At 49.3% G+C, this 24,093-nt stretch overlaps 1 protein-coding gene across 1 annotated transcript in view; it reads left to right on the top strand.

Moving 5' to 3' along the window:
• THSD4 (thrombospondin type 1 domain containing 4) overlaps positions 1 to 24,093 on the top strand; it is a 551,822-nt gene that overhangs the window by 57,594 nt on the left and 470,135 nt on the right. The window contains exon 4 of the mRNA XM_032864919.1: positions 23,068 to 23,438. Coding sequence (XP_032720810.1) covers positions 23,068 to 23,438 — 371 coding nt within the window. The remainder of the gene's footprint in view (positions 1 to 23,067; positions 23,439 to 24,093) is intronic.

The raw sequence follows: 24,093 nt of genomic DNA, 5'->3' as shown, positions 1-24,093 counted from the left end.
TTCCATTTGGTAACTGCATCTTGTCCACACTGTTTTCCTGAGGCCTCTCGCTATGGCTGTACTTGCCTTTGCCTCTGCTACCATGCACTGGATTATTATGATAACCTTCCAGCCAGCTGCCCACTTTCCAGTCTTGCTCCCCTCCTGTCTGCACACCACTCTTAGAGACCTACTTCCAGCATGCCCTTTCTCCTCTATCTGGCTGCAGATGTCCAAGGAGTGTCTGCTGTGGGCCAGGCACAGTGCTGAGCACACGATGTCTAGTACCCATTTCAGCCTGATAGCAAGCTTAGAGGATCACTAAACACTACTATCCCTCTTTCGCCTGTGAGGACACAGATTCAGAGACGTGTGGGAATGCGGCCAAGGCTCCTAACCACTGACAAGTGTGGAACAGAAATTCAAACTCCGTTTCCTCTGAGACCTCACTCTTAACCACTGTACCCCGTGCTCATACTCCCTACAGTGTACTCATATTTAATTTAATATGAAACTGTTGTGGACCCCTTTTCGGGATTTTCAGTGTTATCCTGATGGGTTCTAAACCTGGAGGGCAGGAACTATGTCTCAGACACAGCAGCTCCCAGCACGCTGACTTGTTCAGTGGTCCCGATCCCTGGTGCGTATCCGTGGTGGGCGTTTTGACATCTCTTGACCCTTGCCTCAGCCAGTGCTGGGCCCCAGGAATAAGGCCGTGAGGTGCTGCCTGCCCTCCGGGAGCTGTTCTGTGAAGATGCTCCGGTCCCCCACTGGTGCTCTGTGCAGCCATAATCGCTTGTTAGATTAGTTTTCCATCCTTCATGGGAATCATTTTTCTTCATACGTTTCTGTTTTAAAAGTTTGAATAAAATGGAGACTTGGCTGCACACCAGGGAGGTTCAGGAGAGAAATGAGCAGTGGGACCTCCCCAGCCAAACCTGGCTGCAAACCGCTGACGGCACAGGAATACAAATGACTTCGAGCGGAATGGGCGGGCCTCCTAGGGGACCGGCCGCCATTGCTGCGTTGGATCACGGCCTGGGCCCGCTCGGGGACGCTGGGTGTCCGTGCCCTCCTCCGGCGGGCTCCCTGCTCTGTATCTACTGAGGGTGAACTGAGTGTCCCCGGTCAGAAAGGGTCTCTTCAGATGGCCTCTTGCTGACGGGCACAGATTGGTGATTGGTTGGGCAGCTTGGGACATGGACACGCGGAACTATGTGAATAATAGTAACAAGCACGTAAACAGAAGGAGACCGACCCTATGAACACACATCACCTAGAGAGCTGATGTACTGGAGCAAACATCTAGGTCCAACTGGTACAATTCTAATGTTCCTTAACTGCCAGGATTTCTAGAACGTTCCACCGGCTGGATTACAGTTCTAGGCCAGTGTCACACAATCTCAGCTACCTGGAGGAAGAGCTGCTGAGGTCTCTGGGAGTGCTGAGGGACGGTGAAGGACATATGAAGGACATATGCCGTCTCTGTGCTGTTTCCTTCTTCCTTTTAATAGATGATGAAAAGTGATACCCACACCCCTATCCCACGGCTTGGGTTGTTTTTCATGCCACTGAGGAGATGGCTTAGCCCTGCCGGCGACTGGCTGTAGCAGCTGAGGAACCCGGCCTGCCCATAGCCTCGGTGCTAAGCACAACGTGGAAACTCTGGAAATGGTCTGTGGTCTCCACATTCTGGACCTGGGGGATGAATTTAGCCCTTCGGGGCACCTGTAGTAGTGTAAGAGGACAGTTTCCTGGTGACCCCATCCCAGATGGCCCTTGCCCTCCCTGTTGGGCCTGGTTTCTGTTTGTCACTTTCTTTCTCCCTGAGATCCAGGCCTGACCCTGAATGTCAGCCCTGACTGGAGAGACCCCTACAAACCCATTCAGAACCTGCCAGTCCCAGGCTGTACCTACTTTTTGGTTCTTTTAAGGGCCTCGGAAACATGCCCGTCTCTGCCTTTTGGACACCAGCAGTCCCTGGTCTTCCATGACATCCATTTCAGGGCTTTCATACTTACATGGTTGGATTATAAGGCCCTCTGCAGCAGTGTCCCTGTGGAGGTAGGAGAACCATGGATAGCCGTCACCTGGCAGGCTGTTACACCTGGAGTCCCAGTCAGAGAAGCTACTCTGGGAAGAGCTGTTGGCTGCCAGAGGCACAGGAGCAGGAATGAAAGAGGGGCCCAGGATGGGCTGGGGCTGTGCCCCTCCCCCATGGGGGATGAGCTCTCTATGCTCCCAGGGGCACTAATTTCTTAAGTTCATAAACATTTGTCGACTACTTTTAATGTGCCAAGTGTCCCATGAGTCGGTTGCAGAAGGTAGGAAAGCAATGATGTTTTTTGTTTTGTTTTGTTTTGTTTTTTATTAACATATAATGTATTATTTTCTTCAGGGGTACAGGTCTGTGAATCATCAGTCTTACACAATTTGCAGCACTCACCATAGCACATACCCTCCCCAATGTCCATCACCCAGACACCCCATCCTTCCCACACCCCTCTCCTCCAGCAACCCTCAGTTTGTTCCTGAGATTAAGAGGCTCTTATGGTTTATCTCCCTGCCCGATCCCTTCTTATTTTTCTTCCCTTCCCCCTCCCCCCATGAAACCCTGCCCTGCCTCTCAAATTCCTCATATCAGAGAGAGCATATGATAATTGTCTTTCTCTGACTGACTTATTTTGCTCAGCATAATACCCTCTAGTTCCAGCCACGTCATTGCAAATGGCAAGATTTTGGTGTTTTTTGATGGCTGCGTAGTATTCCATTGTGTGTGTGTGTGTGTGTGTGTGTGTGTGTGTATCCCACATCTTCTTTCCCTTCATCTCTTGATGGACATCTAGGTTCTTTCCATAGTTTGGCTATTGGGAAAAGCAGTAATGTTTATGAGTGTACCTGACAGCACTCAGTCCTTGGGAGATGCTGAGAAATGTTGAAATCTTTATGTATATGAAGATACAATTTTCTGCTCCATAAGATAAAAAGATGCCTGAGTCTTATTGACTTCAGTGAGGAATAGCTTCTCTTCGGGGATCCAGAGTGGTTTGTATGGCAGAATTTGGAAGAGTTCCATAGATGGAGGCAGGTAGGGGAGACATTTATCTGGTTAGCTGGGGTATATGTAGGGTAAATGGGGATGGGGAGAGACTGATGGCAGGGAAGCCAGTGGTGGTGGTGATGATGGTGATTTTTACCCATTACTGAGCAGCCACTAGATGCTAGATACCGTACATGCATGATTTCTGTCGTGCTTACAATCCTACAAAGTGAGGACCCCTAACCGGTGAAGAAATTCAGGTGTATCTGTGCTGAAGAGCCCACTCAGAGTCATAGAGCTTATAAATAGCAGAACCAACAGTTGAACTCGGCACAATCTTCTTTCAAAGCCCAGGCTGAAGTAGGTGGGGGTTTCTATTACGAATTTGAGAATCAAAGTAGGGGAGTTATGATCCAATGAAAAGGAAGGGTAAGATGGGAGAGGTGATTGGAAGAATGCTTGAGAACTGACCAGGTTTGAGGGGGCCGAGGAGACTCAGAGGGAAAAGCCATGACTCCATTTTGTTGTCTTGGATATTGGCCAAGATGCAGGACAGCCACCAGCCCCCAACCCCCAGGAGGAGTCGATCTTGAGGGGCTCAGGGAAGATACTGAGATGAATTTTGGAAATGTGGTGATCGGACAGTGGCAGACGTGCCAGGTGGCCATGGTCAGTCATATCCTCTGACTCACATTCTAGATGAGCTGTGAGTTTGGATGAACAAAACCACAGGAAAAAGAAAGCTTCGCACGTTGGGAGAAACTCCGGAGGAAGTAGAATGAAGGATTGCAGTAGAAGTAGCTGTCAGAGAAGCCGGAAGAGGAAGAAAAATGGTGGCATGGCATGCATGGCAGAAACCAGCAGGGGGGTTGGTTCCAAGTGAGTTGTCAAGGCTGTCCTGCATGTCAGGGAAGTCAAGATGAATGCTCCTGTGTGAACTTGGGAGGGCTCAGTTCAACCCACGGCACATTCACTAGAAAGCTGTCATAAGCCCGGCCTTATGTTTGATGCAGCGGTGGAGAAAGGCAAGTTCCTGCTCTCGAATGTCTCAGGAAATCTTGTGAGACAGACTTGAGCTGAAACGCGTCTTTTCCACTTAACCCGGAATTGTCATTCTCTTGAGCTTCTGGCTCCCGATAGGCAGCACGAGCACACTAATTCCAGCCCCAAGGCAGTTGCTGTGGCTGGGGACGGTTCTGGGAACTCAGAACTGATGCATGTACAACACTCGTATGGTGCTCGGAGCTTAATGGTGCTTGCTTGGTTATGCTTAGGACACGTGATGACAAGAGAACGAAGGGCAGTTTCTGGGGGCCTCCCTGCCAGCCCCGCAGAAGCCTGCCTTCCTCGAGAATGGGATCCCTTCTTCAGTGCTTTGGGCTTGTTGAGTCAATCATGCCTGACTTCTGCCGCCTCATGTGGTGTTTCAGTGCTAAAAGCAGTCTCCTATTTCTAGAACTTCCCGTCCTTTAATGTGCTTTTTGGCCCAGATGTTCTGACACAGCTGTCTTTCATTTTTCTTCTGGTTCAGACAGAGGCTGGAGCCCCCTTCTGTTGGGCGCTGGTGTTCTCACTTGCCCCACCACGGGGGAAAACTTACGTTGTTGTGCTCCATGGCAGAAGACAGGGTCCCTAGATGGTCCCGAAGGTTAAGGCAGCACAGATGAGCTGTGGAGAGCTTCAGGGACTGGCCCCTTATCCTCAGGGGGTTCCAGGGGCTGCAGGGCCCTGTGGGTATCTGCCTGGAGGCCTTGTGGCCTGGCTGCATCCTGTCTGCTCCCTGCACAGCCTCACTAGGGACTGGGGGGTGAGCAGGGGGTTAGGGAGTATGGCCTTGTGTGTGTTTGGCACTCTTCGGAGACGGGGGAGTTGATGCCACAGAGATAGGGCTCCTGGAGAAATACATGTGTGACTTAGATGCTGGAGGGTGTCGTGGGGGAAAGAGATCAAAGCAGGGACAGGAAAAACCAACCAGGTGTGGCACAGGTTGGGCTACCCCATGCCCTGGCTTCTCCTGGTGCGCCGTCCTGCTCCGCGTGCTTGACATTGGTCTCCCCTGTGCCTCCACCCAGGACACTGAAATTCTTTTTCTTTTCTTTTCTTTTCTTTTCTTTTCTTTTCTTTTCTTTTCTTTTCTTTTCTTTTCTTTTCTTTTCTTTCTTTCTTTCATTTTTTTTTTTTTTTAAGATTTTATTTGTCAAAGAGAGAGAGCGAGAGAGCGAGAGAGCAGGCATAAGCAGGGGAAGCTGCAGGCAGAGGGAGAAGCAGGCTTCCCGCTGAGGAAGGAGCCCAATGCGGGACTCGATGCCAGGACCCTGGGATCATGACCTGAGCCCAAGGCATATACTTAACCGACTGAGCCTCCCAGGCACCCCAGGACTTTGAGATTCTTGTATGTCAGGCTAGGAGGCCTTCCGGGGTCAACTTTCCCCCTCTCCCTCTATCTCCCCCACAGGTGGGCAGTTGCCTCTGTTTGCCCGGATGGTTGGAGGAATGTGAATCACGGTGTCTTGGTGTCACAAGCTTTGGACTAGGAGGACAGTGTGGATTAGAAGGATGCTCACATCCAGGCCTGGGGTGGGGGGTGGGTTGCCCATTGGGCGTGGTCTACCGCTTCTACCTGGCCAGGTATCCCTAGCACCCAGGAAGGCCAACTGGGATGTGTAGGCTCTATGTGGAGTTAGCTCTGTCAGGCAGCCACGTGGAGGCATGCTGCCCTCCACGGCTATGGCTGACCCGGTCGTTCCTGACTCAACCATTTACTGAGTCAGCGCAGCATTGCTTTCCATCCCAATGGACCAGTTCCAGTCGGGGTGTCTCCCCAGTGTAACCTCAGGAGTATCAAGTTTAATTAACTGGCACAAGAAGTTTCCCTATTAATAGATTCACTGGAAATCCCCTAATGGGTCATCTTATTCACGATCTTGTTTGAAATGAGCCCATATCAACATCCACCAGTCACGGACCCAGAGCCACACTGGCCTCCCCAGGCTGTTTGCCTGGGTGCCTTAACACATTAGAGTCAGGGCGAGAGGTGCAGTTTGGGGACCCCACAAGGACACGCCCAAATTCCCATTCACTTTGGACGTTTGCTACCTCCTCTTACTTTGTGCCCCACGCCCTTCCTCCTCTCAGTTCTAATGCCGACGGTTCTGGGGACTGGATTCTTTGGCTTTGCACCGGCCAGAAAGGGGCATCCACAGAGAAAAATCCTGGGAGGGGGTCTTTAGGGTTCCCCGGCTTCCTCTAGCGCAGGGTTTCTCAACCTCAGCCCCACTGGCATTTGGGGACAGATAACTGAGCAGGGGGTGAGGAGGGGACAACTATCTTGTGCACCGTGGTTACTAGAAGCAACTGTGACTTCTGTACCCCACCCCTCCTTTGTGACAACCAAAAATGTCTCCAGGTATATCTAATGTCCCCTGGGGGACAAAATTGCCCTCACTGAGAACCATCGTTCTAGAAGCGGCAGCAGCAGAACCTTCTGCTGGAAGGTTTCTGGGTGTCTCCTTCAGTTGGGAGTTTCAGGGACAACTCCTGCTGGGGGATGGGTGGCATTTCCTAGAATTCTCACCACAGCCCTGGGCCCACCATGCTTCTCTTTCATTTCTGTGTCTGTTCTTTCAGCCAGACACTCCTTCACTTTTCACCTCATTCTGTTGCTCGCTGAGTCCCTGTTGTCCCTGACAGGCCAGATTGCAGCGTCCCTGACCTTGCCCATCAGGTTGACTGGGGCAGGTGCAGTGGGTAGAGCCTGAAAAATCCCAGCTCAGGCCCTCACTGGCTGTGTGACTTAGGGCACTTGGTATATCGTGTCAGTGCTGTGTCCTAGTGAGCTTGTCACATCACCCAATGATAGGATAGCCAGAGACCCTGAAATGCCCGGATCCTGCCTGTGTCATTCCCAGGGGAGAGAGATCCCAAGAACAGTAGCAAATGGGCGACAAAATATGGTGTATCTTGTTTAATGCAGCAGGTTTGTCCCGGCAAGTTCTTGTGCTTAAACATCAGTGGCCAAAGCCATTATTCCAAAGGAAGAAAAGGGTTGCATTTTGAGAGTTTTTTGCTTGCAGTGACAAAGTCATTTCTCCCTGGAAGAATGTAATTAATACAGTGTTTGTTATGGCCACAAGGTATATTTTGGTAATATTTTCAGGCCATCATCATCCTCATCCATTGCTATGTAATCAAGGACATACAAAACTGAAGTAAGATGTCGGGGGCGGGGAGCACAGAGTCAAACCTCAGGGCAGCTCCATTCATAACCACCACCAACGGAGCAGTGAGACGCCATCTTGGTGCCGTGTTCTGGGAGCTGTGGTTTCTCCCCTGCCCCGGGCTGGCTTCCCACAGGAATCTCACACGGCCAGCATCTGGGTGATGGTGGTTGTGCTCACTTTAATCATTCCTGTTATACCCAGTTCACAGTATAAAGATTTCTGTTGTGAGTAAAATGCCAGAAAATACTTCATCCGGGTCAACGCCTCATCGCCCCTGGCGTAGGGGTCCGATGTATTGTACAGCTTGTTCTGGAGGCCTGCATGGAGCCTCTGACCTCTTAGAACCCAGACCAGTGACCTGTACTCTCAAGTATTAGAAAGAGACGGAGGACCCCATGGGGTGGAGGAAGCAGCCAGAAGGATGAAGGCTTTCAGAGGGGCCCCTCCACTTGCTGATAAATGTGGTCCAGTGGGCATCTGGGATTTTAACCAATTCGGTTAGCAACTTTCCTTTGGCTAAAACGAGGACGATGCTGCTATCACAGGCTTGGGGTGTGGATTAAGTGGCCTCGGGCACGGACCCGTGTAGTATTCTTAGCATTACATACTCTCTGTCTCAAGCCTCAAGCAAAGGTGCCTCTAGTTTCCCCAACCTGGTACTGCCTCCATGGGACGGCATCTGCTCGCCCTTGAGGGGCTCCCAGCAGTGCCTTTGTTCTCCCGTGTAATTGACTGTGAGCATTGGAAATAGTTGTGGTTTTTAATACAGTGATATTTCCTCTTCGGAGACTCTAGCCCCTAGTCCAGTTTCAGCAACTGCTAGCTTGGGCCCAAGACGTGGTTCTTGTTTCTTCCTGTCTAATGGAGAGAGTGTTTGCATTTGCACAGGGTTTTAATGGGCTGTAAGCTGTTGGCTCTGAGAGGGATTCTTGGTTCAGAGCCAGGGAGACTTGAACTGTTTGGGGAAGCCCCCGAGCTCTGCGGAGAGGGACTGCGTCTCTGCCGGACACGCGACCTGTGTCGGCATGGGCAGGTGGTGTTCCCGTTCACCTGACATGCAGGGGGAGCGCCTCTGGTGGGACAGGTAACTGCTGGAACATTCTGTTCCCTGCCTGAGTGAGGACTCTGGACCAGGAAACCTTGTCTGCGGCTACCCGGGGCAGAAGTTTCAGATCAAGCCAGCTCCTGGAAGGAGGGCCCCTTTTTTTAATCATCCCAGAAACAGTTGGGGGGAGCTCTCAGTTTGGCTCCCATGGGTGGTCTAGACCATAGAGGTCTCGAGATGGAAATAATTTCCAGGGATTTTTTTCTTTCAGGCAAGACCACACCTACGCCATCCCATAAAGACAAATCCGTTCTATCTTGAACTGCTCTGGGGAGGAGACTTTATTAGTCATCCCTGGAAACAGACTCTATTTTTAATGATATCTGTGGTTTCGCCTTCTTGCTCAAACCCCTTCAGCTGAGACCTGATGGCCTTTCTCTTTGCCCAACCACCCTTCATGGCCGTGAAGGTCATTGTTGGGACTGCTTGTCGCTTGACGACTTTCCTTCCTGCAAAATCATTTCAACCCCAGCACTTCTGGGTAGTAGCCAGCATAGCTTGTGTCTGCCACACAAGTGTTCCACCAGCAGAAGACTGTGAACATGTGAGTACACACACACACACACACAAACAGCCTCAGGGGTAGCCCAAAGTAGCCTCCTGAAGTCTCAGCATTTCCCTGAGGTCTATTTCTTTTAACATTCATGGAAATGTGGCATTCTATCCCAAAATTTAGCTGATGGTTTTATTTATTTCTGATTTTATTTCTGGTTTTATTTATTTATATGAGAGAGAGAGAGAGCACATGTGAACAAGGGGAGGAGCAGAGGCAGAGGGAGAAGCCGGCTCGCCACTGAGCGCAGAGCCTGATGCAGCACTCGATCCCAGGACCCCGGGATCATGACCTGAACCGAAGGCAGATGCTTAACAAACTGAGCCACCCAGGTGCCCTGATTGTTTTATTTTTAAAACAAAGCTTTAAATTACTTAACCTCAGGACAAAATTCACATTAACACAGCCCCCCTTAAAAAAAAAAAATCCTTGAGGAAATTGATAGTTGGAGAAGGGGCCACATGTTTTTTTTCTGGGCTGTCTGGAGCTCTTGGTGCACGCTAAGGACTCCAGTTAAAGAAGCCTAGGTAGTGGGCGTCTTGACTCCCGGAACGGGTTGAATTGAGTTTGGATTCTGCTTAGATCGCTTCCTAGCTGCTTAACCTTAGGCAGTTTCTGTCATCTTCTGGGTTAAAGCTGCATTCACTCAGCAACCACTGAGCGGACTGTGTTATCGGGGCGGGGATCGAGGTGAAAAGCGTGAGGCATTTGTCTTCTAGGTGAGAGGAGCAGACCATAAACAAGTAAGCAAACAAAAGCAATCCCAAGTATAGTAACTTCTACCAGGTGGATGAAATAGGGGAACATGACAGTGACTGTGTACGTGTGCACTTGCCCATCCACGGTCAGGACTCTAGATGGTGTGGCCCGGGGGGATGTCTTCAGGGAGGTGACCTTTGGATTAGGATTTGGTCGATAAGAGGAAGTGGCTTTGTGGGTTAAGCAGAGTATATCAATAAGGGGCCTGGCACACAGTATGGGCTTGGTAGTCACTAATCACCACTCTTTCTTCAGGAATCTGAGAAATACTGCTTAAACATGGGGAGGTAGATTTTATAAATTGCTGGAAATGACTAATGTGTGACCAGGGAATTTAACTGGGTTTTGCAAAGGATACAGTCAGAGTTCGTTTGCAACCCCAGTCCTCAACACCCCATCCAGAAACAACCGCTCCATGGAGCTCCCGAGTAAGCAGGGAGTTTCTGTCGCTGCCTTCGTTCCTGGGGCCCTGATGATCAGCATCTTTTTCTTTGTGGCAAAAACCTAAGTTTTCTGCTCACTTGTTGCCTTCCCCTGCTCCCGGGGAGCGGGTAAATAAGATCTTCACCTTCTTCATCAAATACCAGGTTTGAGCTGGAACCTATTCAATATATGGGAAGAGTGGGTAAGGATTATTTCCTTAAAGAGTCCTGAATAGTGCAAGGTAGCTGTTTCCTAAAATATACCAGCTTCTTTTCTAAAGTATTTTTCGGGTACATATATAAATAATAATGACCAAACCCAAACCAACCATCGTGTAGGACTTTAGGGCTTACAAAGTCCTTTGGTACTCAGGAAGTGGGCCTTAAAAATTGCCTTCTTGAGCATGAAACACCACAGGGCAGAGAGAAATCTGAGCTCTGGATCAGCCCAATTGGGGGTCAAATCCTGGCTCTGAGCCTCATTCTTTAAAATTAAAACAGCATTTTATAAGCCGAGGGCCCATAGCCTTCTAGAGTCTTGGATATGTCAGATTTGGGTGGTGGTTGTTGTTGTTTTTTGTTTTTTTTTTTTTTTTAGTTTAGCATTTTTATTTTGATGATAACCTAAAAATACTAACATGTCTATTCTGGCCAATCCAAATGACTGTTCACTGAGTACCTCCATTTTGGTGAGAAGAGATTTTTATATTTTTGAATCCATGAAAGGATGGGGAAATTGAAATGCCATGCATCCCGATCTCCAAAGACCCTGTCCTGCAGAGGTCAGACCCATATCCACCTTCAGCCAGCTTGCCCGGGTTCTGTCTTCTGTGACCCAGCTCACAACAACTCACTAGCAGCGAGTAAATGGTAGCCAGTTGTTTTCATTAAGCAACATTTAAAATGTTTCAGCCTTATAGACTGGCCCTTCGACATCATGGATTGGTGGCTTAAAACAAGTTTCTTTTTCAAAAGAAAAAAACCTCCAATTATGATCCACTGTGCTCAAAGGATCTCAAAGACAGATGCAATGTCAGAGACTTAATTAATTACACCCTATAGTCACTCCTGACAATGTCTACTTAATTTCACTAACCATCATATTGAATTAATATTGTGAATTGGAATTTTTTTGGTTTTTAGTTTTATACTTACTCTATTTGTAAATCTTCATAAAAAATGTAGACCTGGTTTTGTTTCACAACTTGGGGTACAGGACACATAAAAGCAGTAATTAGAATGGACTGTAGTAAAGTGTGCCCCAAATGCTGTGGGTGCCTAAAGGATGGAGCATGGTCCTTGCCTGGGGAGTTCGGGGCAGTCTGCGAAGAGGGTGTGCCATTTGGTAGGTCTTGAAGAATGAGCAGGAATTTATCAGGTGAGGTAAGGTTGGGGTGAGACGGAGCTTTCAAGGCCAGTGATGTAGGTCGCACAAGGCTCAGAGTAGTGTAAAAGCTTGGCGTCATTGAGTAAGAAGTTAAGAATTGGGAAGTGCAGGCCAGGGAGGCTGCAGGGACCAAAAAGGGAAGGGCAGTGTCAGCCAGTTTGGTCAACTGGATTGAGTCCTAGAAGCAGAAGGGAGCTCAGGGAGGTCAGTGAACATGGGACTTGGATGATGTGATTTTTAACAATGTAGTTCTGGAAATAAATAGCGTGAGGGGGGCTGCTGGATGGACAGAGACTGGCTATGAGCAAATAGCAGTGAGGCCTTGACCCAACTGTGGGCCGTGAGGACAGAGACAAAGGGACAGAATGCAGAGAGAGTTCTGTGGCCAAAGTCTCAGAATTAGGTGCCCAGTTGGAGGAAGGGAGTAGGGGATGGGACCACATCTGAATGAACCAGAAGGTGGAACAGGTAATCGGGTCCTGGTTACATGACATTGAGAATGGAGAGTCCATGCATCCTCTGGATAGATGTGTCCAGTTGGCTCCTGGGAATGTAGATCCGGGGCTTGGGAGTCTCCTAATAAGGGAGACATCAACGTGAAGATTATCGCTGATGCTACAGTATTTCTCTGTAAGAAGGTCTGGATAAGATCGGAAGGCCATTGATGGAACCTTAACACTTGAGGAGCAGATAGAAGAGGAAAAGCCAGCAGAGAGAAGAAGAGCTATATAGACAGACGAGAAGACAGCTAGAAGTTGAGGAGGAAAAGCAGGACCGTATGGCACCCTGGAGTTAAGGAGAGAGCAAGTTTCAACCAGCAGGAGGTGGTCAGGGGACCAAATACTGAGGGCATGACTTTGAAGGGACAGGAGAACTGTCATTTGGGTTGTCAGCCTCTTGTCGTTAAGGCACGTGGAAGGAACATTTAGGCATCAGAGACCATCCGAGTGGCAGAACAGCCATGCTCTGTGCTGCTGTCTAGAGAGGGGAAGTGAGTGTTTGACATTTAACAGAGCAAATGGGCAGGAAACCAAGCAGTTGGTCCATGTGTCATTCCTTCATCCATGCACTCATTCACCCACCCATCAAATATTTCCTGAGGGCCTGCCAGGTGAAAGACTCTGTATGAGGTGCTGTTTGAGCAGAGATAAAGAAGACAAAATCCCTGCCTTGGGGAGCTCAAAGGGTTGTTGGGGGAGATGTGTGTACACAGATAATTATAGTGCCAGGTGGTAAGTGCTTTGGAGAGATGTGCGTGATGGCCCCGGAGCAGGTGAGAGAGACCAGGGGACCTGGATGCTGGGTTTGGACCTTGGACCTGGCTGGAGCTGAGTGGGAGCTCACAGGCAGGGGAGAAGGGAGGAAATACTTGAACTGAGAGCACAGCAGGGGGAAGGTGGGAGGGGAGAAAGGGCATAACCTGCTCGTGCATGTTGTGAACATTAGGGGTCCGGGGAGAGCAGTGGTAGAGTTCAAGCCAGAAAGGAAGGGTGAGCACAGATGATGAAAGCCTTGGGTTACCACAGCAAAGAGAAGTTCGGATCTCATCTTTTGGAGAGTGAGAATTCCAGAGACATTGGTAAGCAAAAAGGGTAACAGAGTAGGGCTAGAGAAAAATAACTTTGGTGGCATGGGGAGGCCTGAGTGAGCAGGGGAAAGCTGGAGGCAGGGAATCTGGGTAGCATCCAACCTCAGGCCATTTGCACTGTCATTCATTCAGCAAAGTATTTATAGAATGCCTACTGAAAGCTCTGCTCTGCACTGGTTGGTGACGTCCTCCAGAAAAGTGCTTTGGAGTCGCCTGTCTTCCAGGAGCCTGCCGAATATTAACCCAGATGCAGATGGCCAACTCACTAGGCAGAATTCTCTGCTGGAAAGTTGCTGATCTCCCAAGTCAACCTCCGGGTCCAGAAGCCGGTACTCTTTATTGTGTCTATTACTCGTGATTTTGACTCTCCCGGTTGGCTTGGGTTGCAGATAGGCAATCGCTGTTGACAGCATGAGGTCAAACGGAGCAGCCACCAAACAAAAGAACACACACAGGCGCTGCGCACAGACATCTGCTTCTGCTTCCCGAGTAACTGCACAGCAGCACGGGACAGACTCGGTACCCGGGCACACGGTTCTGCGTTCTCTTCTGCTTATAACGTGAGCATAGTTTCCATGTGGCTGGTGATGAAAGAGTCAGGTTGGATTGTTTCCGATTATGCAGATCACATCCAAATATTTACCTCATTCCATCATTTTGGCTGGGCCCTGCCAAGCTGGGGCACAACCTGTGGGATTGCCTCCCTGTGTTGTGGTCCTCGAAGTGAATCAGTACGCGGCAAGGAATGTAGGAGCTCTTCCAGGAAAAATCAGAGCCTGTTAGCACTGGAAGGGACCCCGGCCCTCATCAAGCCCAACCAGCTCATTTTACTGATATGGAAACTGAGGCCCAGACCCGCAGACTGACTTGCCCCAGATCACGGAGTGAGCTAACAGCAGACTTGAGACCAGAACAAAGAGGCCTGTCCAGGGTTTCCCACAAGTCTTCCCTTGCTCTGCTTTCATCTTTCTGTACTTGCCGCGGTGGCTCTCCTTCTGTTATTATTACAAGTACATTTCAGATGGAGTCTGTTTCACACATGTATGAGTCCCACATCAGGCAGGTGTCATCTGTGAATGTTTTCCTGTTTCATATGATCAGCTCCAAGCTGGCCTCCGCTCGAATGGCTGAAGTCGAAGGGGGTGGGCCGAAGGGGATTTGAGGGGAAGAAAATAATGTGGCCAGAGCATTTGGGGGTTAAAGACGTGGTGGTGTATAGGTGGAGGTCTGAGGCCTAAGGGGTAGGTTGCTTTCCTGTTTGAGTCTCGCCTGGATGTGTCCAGTGGCTGGTGATTGTCCAACCAGAGGATGCATTCAGATCACCAGGGAAGCTTGTTTAAAATGCACATTCCTGCCTCCCTCCTCCCCCAGAGGATCTTACTCAGCAGATGTGGCCTAGGAGCCAGGACTCTGCGTGTCTCAGTGGATGTGAGGCTGGTTGTGCCATAGTCCCCTGGGCGGGTCACACGTCGTGAGGCAAGAACGCAGACCAGGAGTAGAAGGACAGGGGTATGTCTGTGTTCTCCAGTGTTCGGGCCAGAACATCTATACTCAGTATCACATAAGTAGGTGAATGTGGAAGGGTTTGATGTGTCTGAGATCATTTACTGCAAGGATTCACTAGCTATAAAGACATGGTATTGGGAGAGAGCCTTAGGGCTCAGCAGACAGAGCTAGAATTCACCAGGCAGCCCAACACACATGTGCTTAGTTTTTGGGTGACTTGCATGACAGTGTTTTTTCCTCTGTATGGCTCTTGCTTTAGCCAAGGCCTAGTATTTCTCTTTCCACTTACCTCTGCCTCTTTTGGCCTCTGCTTACTCCTGCTTTGTGATGGCTTTGTGCCCACACCTCCTTTTAACTGTTCCTGAAATGCATTTGTAGAACTCTGATAAAAATTACCGTGCGGGGAATTCAGATAGCATGATCAAGGCTGAGCACGTTTTGCTCCAGTCCCCCATATATGGGAGGTTCCTACATTGATCTTTGCAGCTTCTCCTATGATGTTATGCTGACATAAGATTGTCAGAGGCAAGCTGAGCGATGGAGGTGGAAGGTTGAATTTGCGTCTCCGAGAACACTGCTATGGTGGTACTTTATTTAGGTCCGGTTTGAGTTTGGAGCTTTATCCGAGTGCACGCCCTCCCTGTGCTTCTGCCCAGGATCCCGGGTAACAGATGCCCCTATACCTTCCCGCTCCCGTGGGCTCTCAGCTCCCCCAAAGCTTTGCTCACTGGGCTTGAGCTTCAAGGTATATTTTTGTAATGTTTGCTTTAGGTTGTTGACTTGGTTATGTGGCTAAAACCAAACCTACTTTTTCCAGTCTCTTCTAGAAGGAGACTTTAGAGTTTCAGACTTTGCATGTGACTCGTTTTCTATGAAGAACAGATGGTAGGTTTAATGTCGTAGGAAGAAAATTAGAAACCAGTGAAATCTTACATGATTTCACATTAGTACCGAAAGCAAATACGCTGAAACCATTTAGAGCCGTTTCTAGTTACAGATCTCCTTGTGGCGATGAGAAATTCCCAGGGCTTTCTCTGACAAGGACTACCACCAACTCTTGGTTTACTCCTCGGTGCCCCCCCCCCCCAAATCTGTTCTGAATCTTTCTTCATTTCATCTAATTTTTATTTATTGAGCAAACAGTAGTGTAACCATTGCTGGACTTTTTTTTTTTTTTTTTTTTAATTACAAGAAAACCTACCCTGGGTCTGGCTTTAGTGACACACTGTATGTTTTCATTTTCCCATATCCCCTTCCGGGCTTTGTTTAGTATATGCCTACCTAATCTTTATATTATTATAATCATGGTCTAGTTACAAGTTTATATCTGGCATTTTTCACTTAAAGTTATATTATAAGACTATTTCCATATTGCTCAGGATTGCTCATGGTTTTGGTATTTCATGGAGTCTGTCAAACCCTGGTGTGTCCAACCATCTTTCTCTTATGGTCATACGTGCTCACCCCTCTTAAGAACGTCGTGATGAAGGAAGATAGCCCCAACTGCTCGGATTAGTGCTTCTTCTGCTCTTCCCGGAGCTCACATGCTGTCCCTGTGAACCTCTGATTCCATCAGCCCATCCTGTTGTAGGGAGATCTTGGTTCTCTGCTTAGGCTGACTGTGGACAACTATTGTCCCCATGAATCCCGGGGCCCTGGACTCCCGTCAGCCCAAGGCTTCTGCCAAGTCTGGACCACTCTGGTCATCCCAAGCGCTGCTTTCTCTCCTCCAAATCCTGCCCCAAAGGCACACCCAGCTTATTTAGCATTACCTTGCTTACCACACTTGCCATTATAATGCCATTTGGCTGTCATGAAGGCTTCTTCACTGCAAGTGACAGAATTTACTGGAACCAGCCTGGGAAGTAAGTGGGCACTGAGACATGCCAGAGAGCCAAAGAAATGGTCTCAGAGCATAAGCAGTGGGGTCAGGATGAAGGACTCCAAGGCATCTGTGGTCTCTTGGCCCCTTTACTGAATATTCAGATTTCAAGGAGCGAGCACATTCGATTGGCCCACATTGCTTACCTTGGCTTCCGCTGGCAGGGCCCCTGAATGCATTCCCACTACACTTCATCCAGTGTGGGGGGAGATTTCCTAAAGGACCCAGGGAAAGGGGAATGACTGCCAGGCTGCCCTACACACACGTCTTACTGTTGATACACATTTACACAAAAATCCCTGCCTAACATTAACTTCCGTACAACTGATCCCAAAGTATTGCTAGTACAACATCCAGCTCCAAACCCAAAGTCTTCGGGGAATTTCAGTTCTCCCTCTGGTTCTCCTGCCAGCTCTTTATAGGGCTGACCTGAGCTTAAATAGGAATGTAACCATCCCGGCTCTCTCACTTCCCCGAATGCCTTCCCTTTTTCCTGTTCCCTGGCTCATGCCCAATAGTGACGAGTTAGACGAGCACCATAATGTCAAATAGTCACTTTTTTTTTTTTTAAGATTTTTATTTATTTGACAGGTCACAAGTAGGCAGAGAGGCAGGCAGAGAGAGAGGAGGAAGCAGGCTCCCTGCTGAGCAGAGAGCCCGATGCGGGGCTCAATCCCAGGACCCTGGGATCATGACCTGAGCAGAAGGTAGAGGCTTTATCCCACTGAGCCACCCAGGTGCCCCGCAAATAGTCACTTTTAAATGATGAAGGGGATAGTGAAAGGTCTGGAGGATTTTATCCAAGATGTACCTCTCTTCCTTGATCCTGCCTCACTCCAGGCAGTACATGTTGTAATCTCTGGGGAAGGGGCATGGCATGCCATGTGTACTCCGAGAAGCTTCTTTTTTAATTCTGTTGTTTCACTCCTACGCCCTGCCTCATCCTTCAGAACCTCTAGTGGAAGGGAATAAGCCCCGGTTAGGTTCGAGTGTTGGATCTGTTTTACATTATAAAACTTCGACTGGGGATGTAAATTCTTCCAGAGGAGGGACGAATGGAGGTCTGCCATGCCCCTACTAGGTGACTGGGAGTGTGCTAGATGCTTTACTTAACCGCATTTCATCTACCAAACAGCACTGTCAGATTTGCATGATTTTGTCTCTTATATGTATTTTCAAAACCGTGTTTCATCCACTAGGGCACTCTGTACCTCAGTGACTACATCTGCAAAATGGAAATAAAAATCCTTAAAATGAATCTTATGAGTATCAGATTGGAGCTTATGTTAAAGCGGTTCAGACAGATAAAGGATATCTTGGTCTTCCCGATCACCTCTTCTTGCTCTGAGCCTCTAGTCTATCTGTCCCCTTCTTTCACTGGCAGGTCTGCTCTCTTTCATACAAGACTGAGGCCATCCAGTATAGACTGCACCACCCACGCCTCTCCGTACAGCAAAATACAGCTTTCTCTCTGGAAGATAAAATGTCAGCAATAGTTTTCACTTCAACCTAATGCTTAAAGAGAGAGATCTAGGGGCACTTGCATGGCTCAGTCGTTAAGCGTCTGCCTTTGGCTCGGGTCATGATCCTGGGGTCCTGTGATCAAGCCCTGCATCGGGCTCCCTGCTCTGCAGGAAGCCTGCTTCTCCATCTCTCACCCCCCCTGTTTGTGTCTCTCGCTGTCTCTTTCTCTGTCAAATAAATAAAATCTTAAAAAAGAGAGAGAGAGAAGGATCTATAAATAGGTTTATTCTTTACATACTTTTCTACTTCTTGTATTTTTTCCCACTAATTAATATGTTAATTAGTATGTCCTCATAATTAATATGTTATATATTACACATATATAACATAAATCTACCTCATTAAATCTACCTCATCAATAAATCTACCTCATTCTAACAGATAAATTATATTTTATTGGATAGATCAGATTTCATTTAACCAGATTTCACTTACACGGATCTTTAGGTGGTTTCCAGATTTTGGGGGTTTCACTCTTTACAACAAATGATGCAACAAAAGTCATCCTATGTCCAACTTTACGCGCTGATTTTGAATATATCTATAGTGTGAGCTATTAGGAGCAGAGCCGCTGAGGGGCGCCTGGGTGGCTCAGTGGGTTGAAGGCTCTGCCTTCAGCTCCGGTCATGATCTCAGGGTCCTGGGATTGAGCCCCGCTTCGTGCTCTCTGCTCAGCAGGAAGCCTGCTTCCTCCTCTCTCTCTCTGCCTGCCTCTCTGCCTACTTGTGATCTCTGTCTGTCAAATAAATAAATAAAATCTTTTAAAAAAAGAAGCAGAGCCTCTGGGTACATGCATTTAAAATCGTGACAGGTATTGCAAAGTGCCCTCCAAAGAAGTTGCCCTAATTTAGACTCCCACCAGCAGTGAATGTTCTTGCCGCATCAGTATTGTCAAACTTTATATTCTTCGCCAATCTAATGGGCGTGACATGGAATTCTGTTGTTTTATTCTGCATTGTTTGACTATAGGTGATGTTCAACAGTTTTCACATGTTGTAGTTATTTCCCTTTTGTATTGGTCAGCCCGGGCTGCTATGACAAAATACCACTGACCAGGGGCATAAACACCAGGCATTTATTTATCACGGTCCCGGAGGCTGAGAAATCCAGGGTCAAGATTTGCTTGCCCACAAATTCTCTCTTTCAGGCTCGCAGACACTGGCTTCTCAGTATGTCTTCACGTGGTGGAGAGAGAGGGGGATTCCCAATCTTTCTTCCTCTTCTCCTAAGGACATGAATTCTAACGTGGGGTCCTACACACATGACATCATCTAAAGCCAAGGAACCCCCGAGGCCCTCCCATCCAAATACCATCACCGTGGGGGGCAAAGCGTCACCGTTTGAATTTTGAGAGGGACTCAAACATTCGGTCCCTGACGACCATAAACAACCTGTTCATGACATTTGTCCCTACTTCCATCTGATTGTTCATGTTTTTCTGACCAATTGGTTGGAAAAATTGGTAAGTGAGGAAAAACAGCCGTTGAGGGTGCATTTTAGAAATGCCTCACGTTTTCTGCTTCAGTTAAAAAAAAAAAAGATTTTATTTATTTATTTATTATTATTTATTTATTAGTTATATTTATTTATTTATTATATATAATAGTACATATTATATATATTTATTTATTTGGAACAAAAAGAGAGCACAAGCAGGGGGAGAGGCAGGCAGAGGGAGAGGGAGAAGCAGGCTCCCTGCTGAGCAGGGAGCCCGAAAGGGGGCCTGATCTCAGGACTCCGGGGTCATGACCCTAGCTGAAGGCAGACATCCAACCTACTGAGCCACCCAGGCATCCCTTTCTGCTTTAGTCTTAAAATGACATGTGTATACTGGGGAAGAAGCAATGTGCTGGCAGGTTATAAGGCTTTAAGATTCTATTCTTGATTTGGCTTTGTCCAATCGTGATTTAGTCCTTGTTTTGTTTTGTTTTGTTTTTAAAATTATTTTTATTAACATATAATGCATTATTTGCCCCAGGGGTACAGGTCTGCGAATCGTCAGGCTTACACATTTCACAGCGATCACCATAGCACATACCCTCCCCAGTGTCCATAACCCAGCCACCCTCTCCCTGCCTCCCACCTCCCAGCAACCCTAAGTTTGTTTTGTGAGATTAAGAGTCTCTTATGGTTTGTTCCTTGGTTTTGATTCTTGTCACAGATAGCTCTTGTTAATTAGTCATGATTTGGGGAATATTGTATCTTAGTACACTTGAAAGTCTTCCCGCTATGCTTCCCAGAAAACTCCTTGACTGTCAGAAAACAAGGAGGGTGGTGGTCATCAGGAGGGCTGGGGAGGAGCCGGCTGAGGTGGGGCTCGGATGCAGCTAGGAGGCCCACATCCAGAGCACCCCCCTTTATTTTTTCTTTGTTTTTTCTTCATTTCTTTCTCTTTGTTTACCTTTCCCCTCCCTTCCTTCCTCCCATTGCCCCCCTCCCCAGTCTCTTTTTTCTTTGTTTCTGGCTGCATACTATGAAAATACAATTTTGGAGTATGTGGTTGGATTCCTACCATGGGGACTGAGATGGAATTTCAAGTCACTCACCATAATTCAACTATAAATTAACGAATTCTTATGAATAGAATAGGATGGAATGTGGTTTCGTGTTTTCTTCCCCCAGGGACCCTGCCCAATTTGGCAACGGGAAGCTAAATTAAGGGTGGGATTAGTTCTAGGAAGTGGAGTTCCAGTGGAACTACATGCCTCATGCAAAAGTTAGCGACAGTGCCTTCCTTCTTTGTGTTCACAAGGAATCAGGAGGTCCTGGATACCCGGAATCCCCGGATGTGCCTGGCTTTGTTTGTTTATCCCAGTTACCCTTCTAGAACTATCAAAGGGGATGTATTTCGACTCCTTTTACCCTTCGATTTTCCACCAAAAGTGGGCAGGGAGGCAACATGCTTCAGGGGAAAAAAAAAGGAACCCGGAAATAGGAACAGGCAGGCTTCAGTGTCAGCCCTGCCTGTGCCCGTAAGGCAAGTGGGCAAGTGTGCACCTGGGCAAGTCACGCAGCCTCTGCAGGCCCCAGTTCTTTCCTGCAGAAGGGACAAAATGACACCAACCTCTCAGGGTGGCCGAGCACCCTGTAAAATGTACCCTGGAGCTAATAGTGTCTACGCCAGAGACCTGGTCCCTCCGTGAGGCATTTGCACAATGCCAGACTCGGAAAAGGGACTCAGCAAATGCCTGTCCACTTTTCATCCTTGTACTAAACACTGCATTAGTGTCCTTGGGCTGTTGTAACAAGTTACCACAAACTCGATGGCTTAAAAAAACAGAAATTTCTCCCTGACCGTTCTGGAGGCCAGGAGTTCAATGTCAATGTGTTGCTAGGGCCATACTCCTTCCAGTTACTAGGGGGACATCCCTAATAACTTCTTCCAGTTTGTGTTGGCTCCCTATGTTGCTGCTCATGGCTATTATCTCTCCAGTCGGCCTCGGTGGTCACAGGGCCTTCTCCTCTCTGTCTCTTCTCCTCTCTGTCTCTTCTCATTTTCTCTTCTCATTTCCATGTGATGTGAAGGAGCTCTGCCTTCTTGGATTTGTTCCACACAAAGGAGAGGACCATCCCTGGACCTTCTTACAGCTCAGTGGTACTGTGGGGACAGAGGATTCGACCATGAAAAGTCTTTGAGCTTTAAGCTTTGGGCCAAAAAATCTGTCAAAAACAAAGATCTTAGGGATGCCTGGGTGGCTCAGTGGGTTAAGCCACTGCCTTGGGCTCAGGTCGTGATCCCAGGGTCCTGGGATTGAGTCCCACATCGGGCTTCTTGCTTTCCAAGGAAAGTCATAGTGTTGGTCAGTGCCACACAGGTAAGAAGGACATTCTAGGCGAAGGATCCAGAAACTCAAGGGCAGCTCTCTGCTGGGGGAGAGCAGGGCGTGCTGGAGCTGTGGGAATGGGAGTTGGGTACACTTAACTGCAAACCCGGCTACGCCAACATGGGGTGGGTCACTCGTCTCTGAGCTTCAGGTGGCAAACCTCTCCTCTGAGAGGTGAGAATGGTAGACAGCAGGGCCACGGTGAAGCCTGGAGATGACACGCATTCCCTGGGACTGAGTACACACCTGACTGTCACAGCTGTTACCTGAGTCCTCCTCTGAGGCCTTAATCCGTCTCCCCTCTCCACCCCTTCAAGCCCAGGGAAGCCAGTCCCCCCGAAGGCTTCCCAATCTTGTGCTAGCTGCACAACACATTTCTGCTGGGTCCAGGCCATTAATGTGGATCTAGGGTGCTTTCCTCCTGGTCCTCAGCGCTCAGCTTCGTGTGGGGATGTAGCTGGTCCTCAGAGCGTGTCTGCGGGAGCACCGTGTCCCCACACTGAACGCCCTGTCTGGCACAGTTGTTCCCTGTGAAATGACCGGTTAAGTGAATAAGAGTGTAGAATCACCCTCTAGGTTAGAACTTTAAAACTTTCTGACATTTCTCAGGTCTTCTGATTGACCATGGAAGCTGGAAAATCATCACTGTGGTTACTGACAAATGTTTCGTGCCAGGCTCCCTGCTCTGCGCATGCATGACCTGACTTACATTTATTGTGTCCCCGTGAGGTAGGGACCATCCTTTAGAACACAGTACGGCTCCGAGAGATTCAGAAACTTCCCAGTCACAGGGCTAGAAGTGGTGGCAGGGAGGTGACGCGAGGGCAGGGCCTCTAAATGGCAGTGTCCCATCCTCCTGCCTGCATGGAGACTGGGCCCCGGGGCCTCCCCAGCAGCTTAAGGGAAGTACAGTACGTCTGGCCTGCACTCTGAAGACCTAAGTGGGAGGTTAAGGGGGAGTCCTGAAGGGTAAGCCTCAGGAGGAGCTGAGGGCACCACACTGAGCTCTCCAAGGCCACGACAGAGGAAGCAAGGACCGAATTAGGACGTTTGTGAGCCTTGGGCGCTTTGATCTTTGTGCCGCCCTTCCCCGGTTAAAAAAAAAGTTCTATTTTACGAGTGCATCCGTATAACCCAGGCTGGACTGTATTCATTTCGTTCTTCTGATTTTAAAACCGGCCCAGTGCCTAACAGATGGGGCTTTAGGGTCATCCAGAGCCTCTGGGGGTGAAGCAGGAGCGGGTGTTCGGGTCCCCTAACCGGCCTCTGTCTCCGCAGGTCCCGCAGCGGATGGCGGCGGCCCTGGGCATCCCCGAGGACAGCGGCGGCGGCGGCTCCCCGGGCGTGTGGGGCGCCTGGGGGCCCTGGTCCGCCTGCTCGCGCAGCTGCAGCGGCGGCGTGATGGAGCAGACGCGGCCCTGCTTGCCCAGCTCGTACCGCGCGCGGGGGGCCCTGCGGCCCGGAGCGCCCCCGCGCGCCTTCGCGGGCCACGTGGTGTCGGCGGTGCGCACGTCGGTGCCGCTGCACCGGAGCCGCGAGCGCCAGGAGCTGCGCGCCCCGGTCGGCCCCGAGGCCAGCCGCCAGGGCCCGGGGTCGCGGGGCAGCCGGCACCCGCAGGCGCGGGCCCGCGACCCCACAGCGGAAAGAAGGTACACGCACCCGCCCGCCACCTACCCTGCCCGTGTCCCTGACCTTGTCCCCCGCCCTGCGCCCTCCCGGAGGTCCCGCGCTCTGAGTCCCGGCCTGCGCGGGGAATGCTCGGCAGCTTCGGCGGCTGGGGAGGAATTCTTGGCTCGGTGTATTTCCTTTCATCTTTTGATGTGTTTTGCAGGCCTTTAAGCGTTGAGGCCACTCCCACCCCACTCTGTGGTTCTGAATAGTCTTCAAAGTGAAGCTAATTCTGAGAAGGCCCTTAGGCATCAACCTTAGGGAGGCCCTGTGGGGAGGGGTGAAAGAAGGCGGGCAGTGGGGAGCCCTCCGGGCCATTGCGCCCTGGGTGCCCAGGGAAGGGAGGTCGGATGCTGGACGAGGGGCCTTCCCATGCCGGGGCTGATGCGAGTTTCCAATCTTTCCGCAAACTGAACGTCCGTGGAGTCACACGTGCTCCCAGACCGTTGGTTTCAGAAGTCTATGCATTTTCCAGAAAGTTTTCCCGGAGAGTTTTGAGTGAACACGCTGCTTTGAGGATATGTCCAATTAAGGACCTAACACTTTTGTAGAGTCTGCATAGGGTGTGTTGCATAGCAGCGTTCAAACAGTTGTAAGCTGTAAAACGCCTCCCATGGTAGGCCCGCATGAATACGA

Source organism: Lontra canadensis, unplaced genomic scaffold (genome assembly GCF_010015895.1).
Source record: "Lontra canadensis isolate GAN:19392208 unplaced genomic scaffold, GSC_riverotter_1.0 scaffold28, whole genome shotgun sequence".
Lineage (NCBI taxonomy): Eukaryota > Metazoa > Chordata > Mammalia > Carnivora > Mustelidae > Lontra > Lontra canadensis.
Note: the sequence above shows the minus strand (reverse complement) of the source record. Positions and strands in the feature narration are given on the sequence as shown.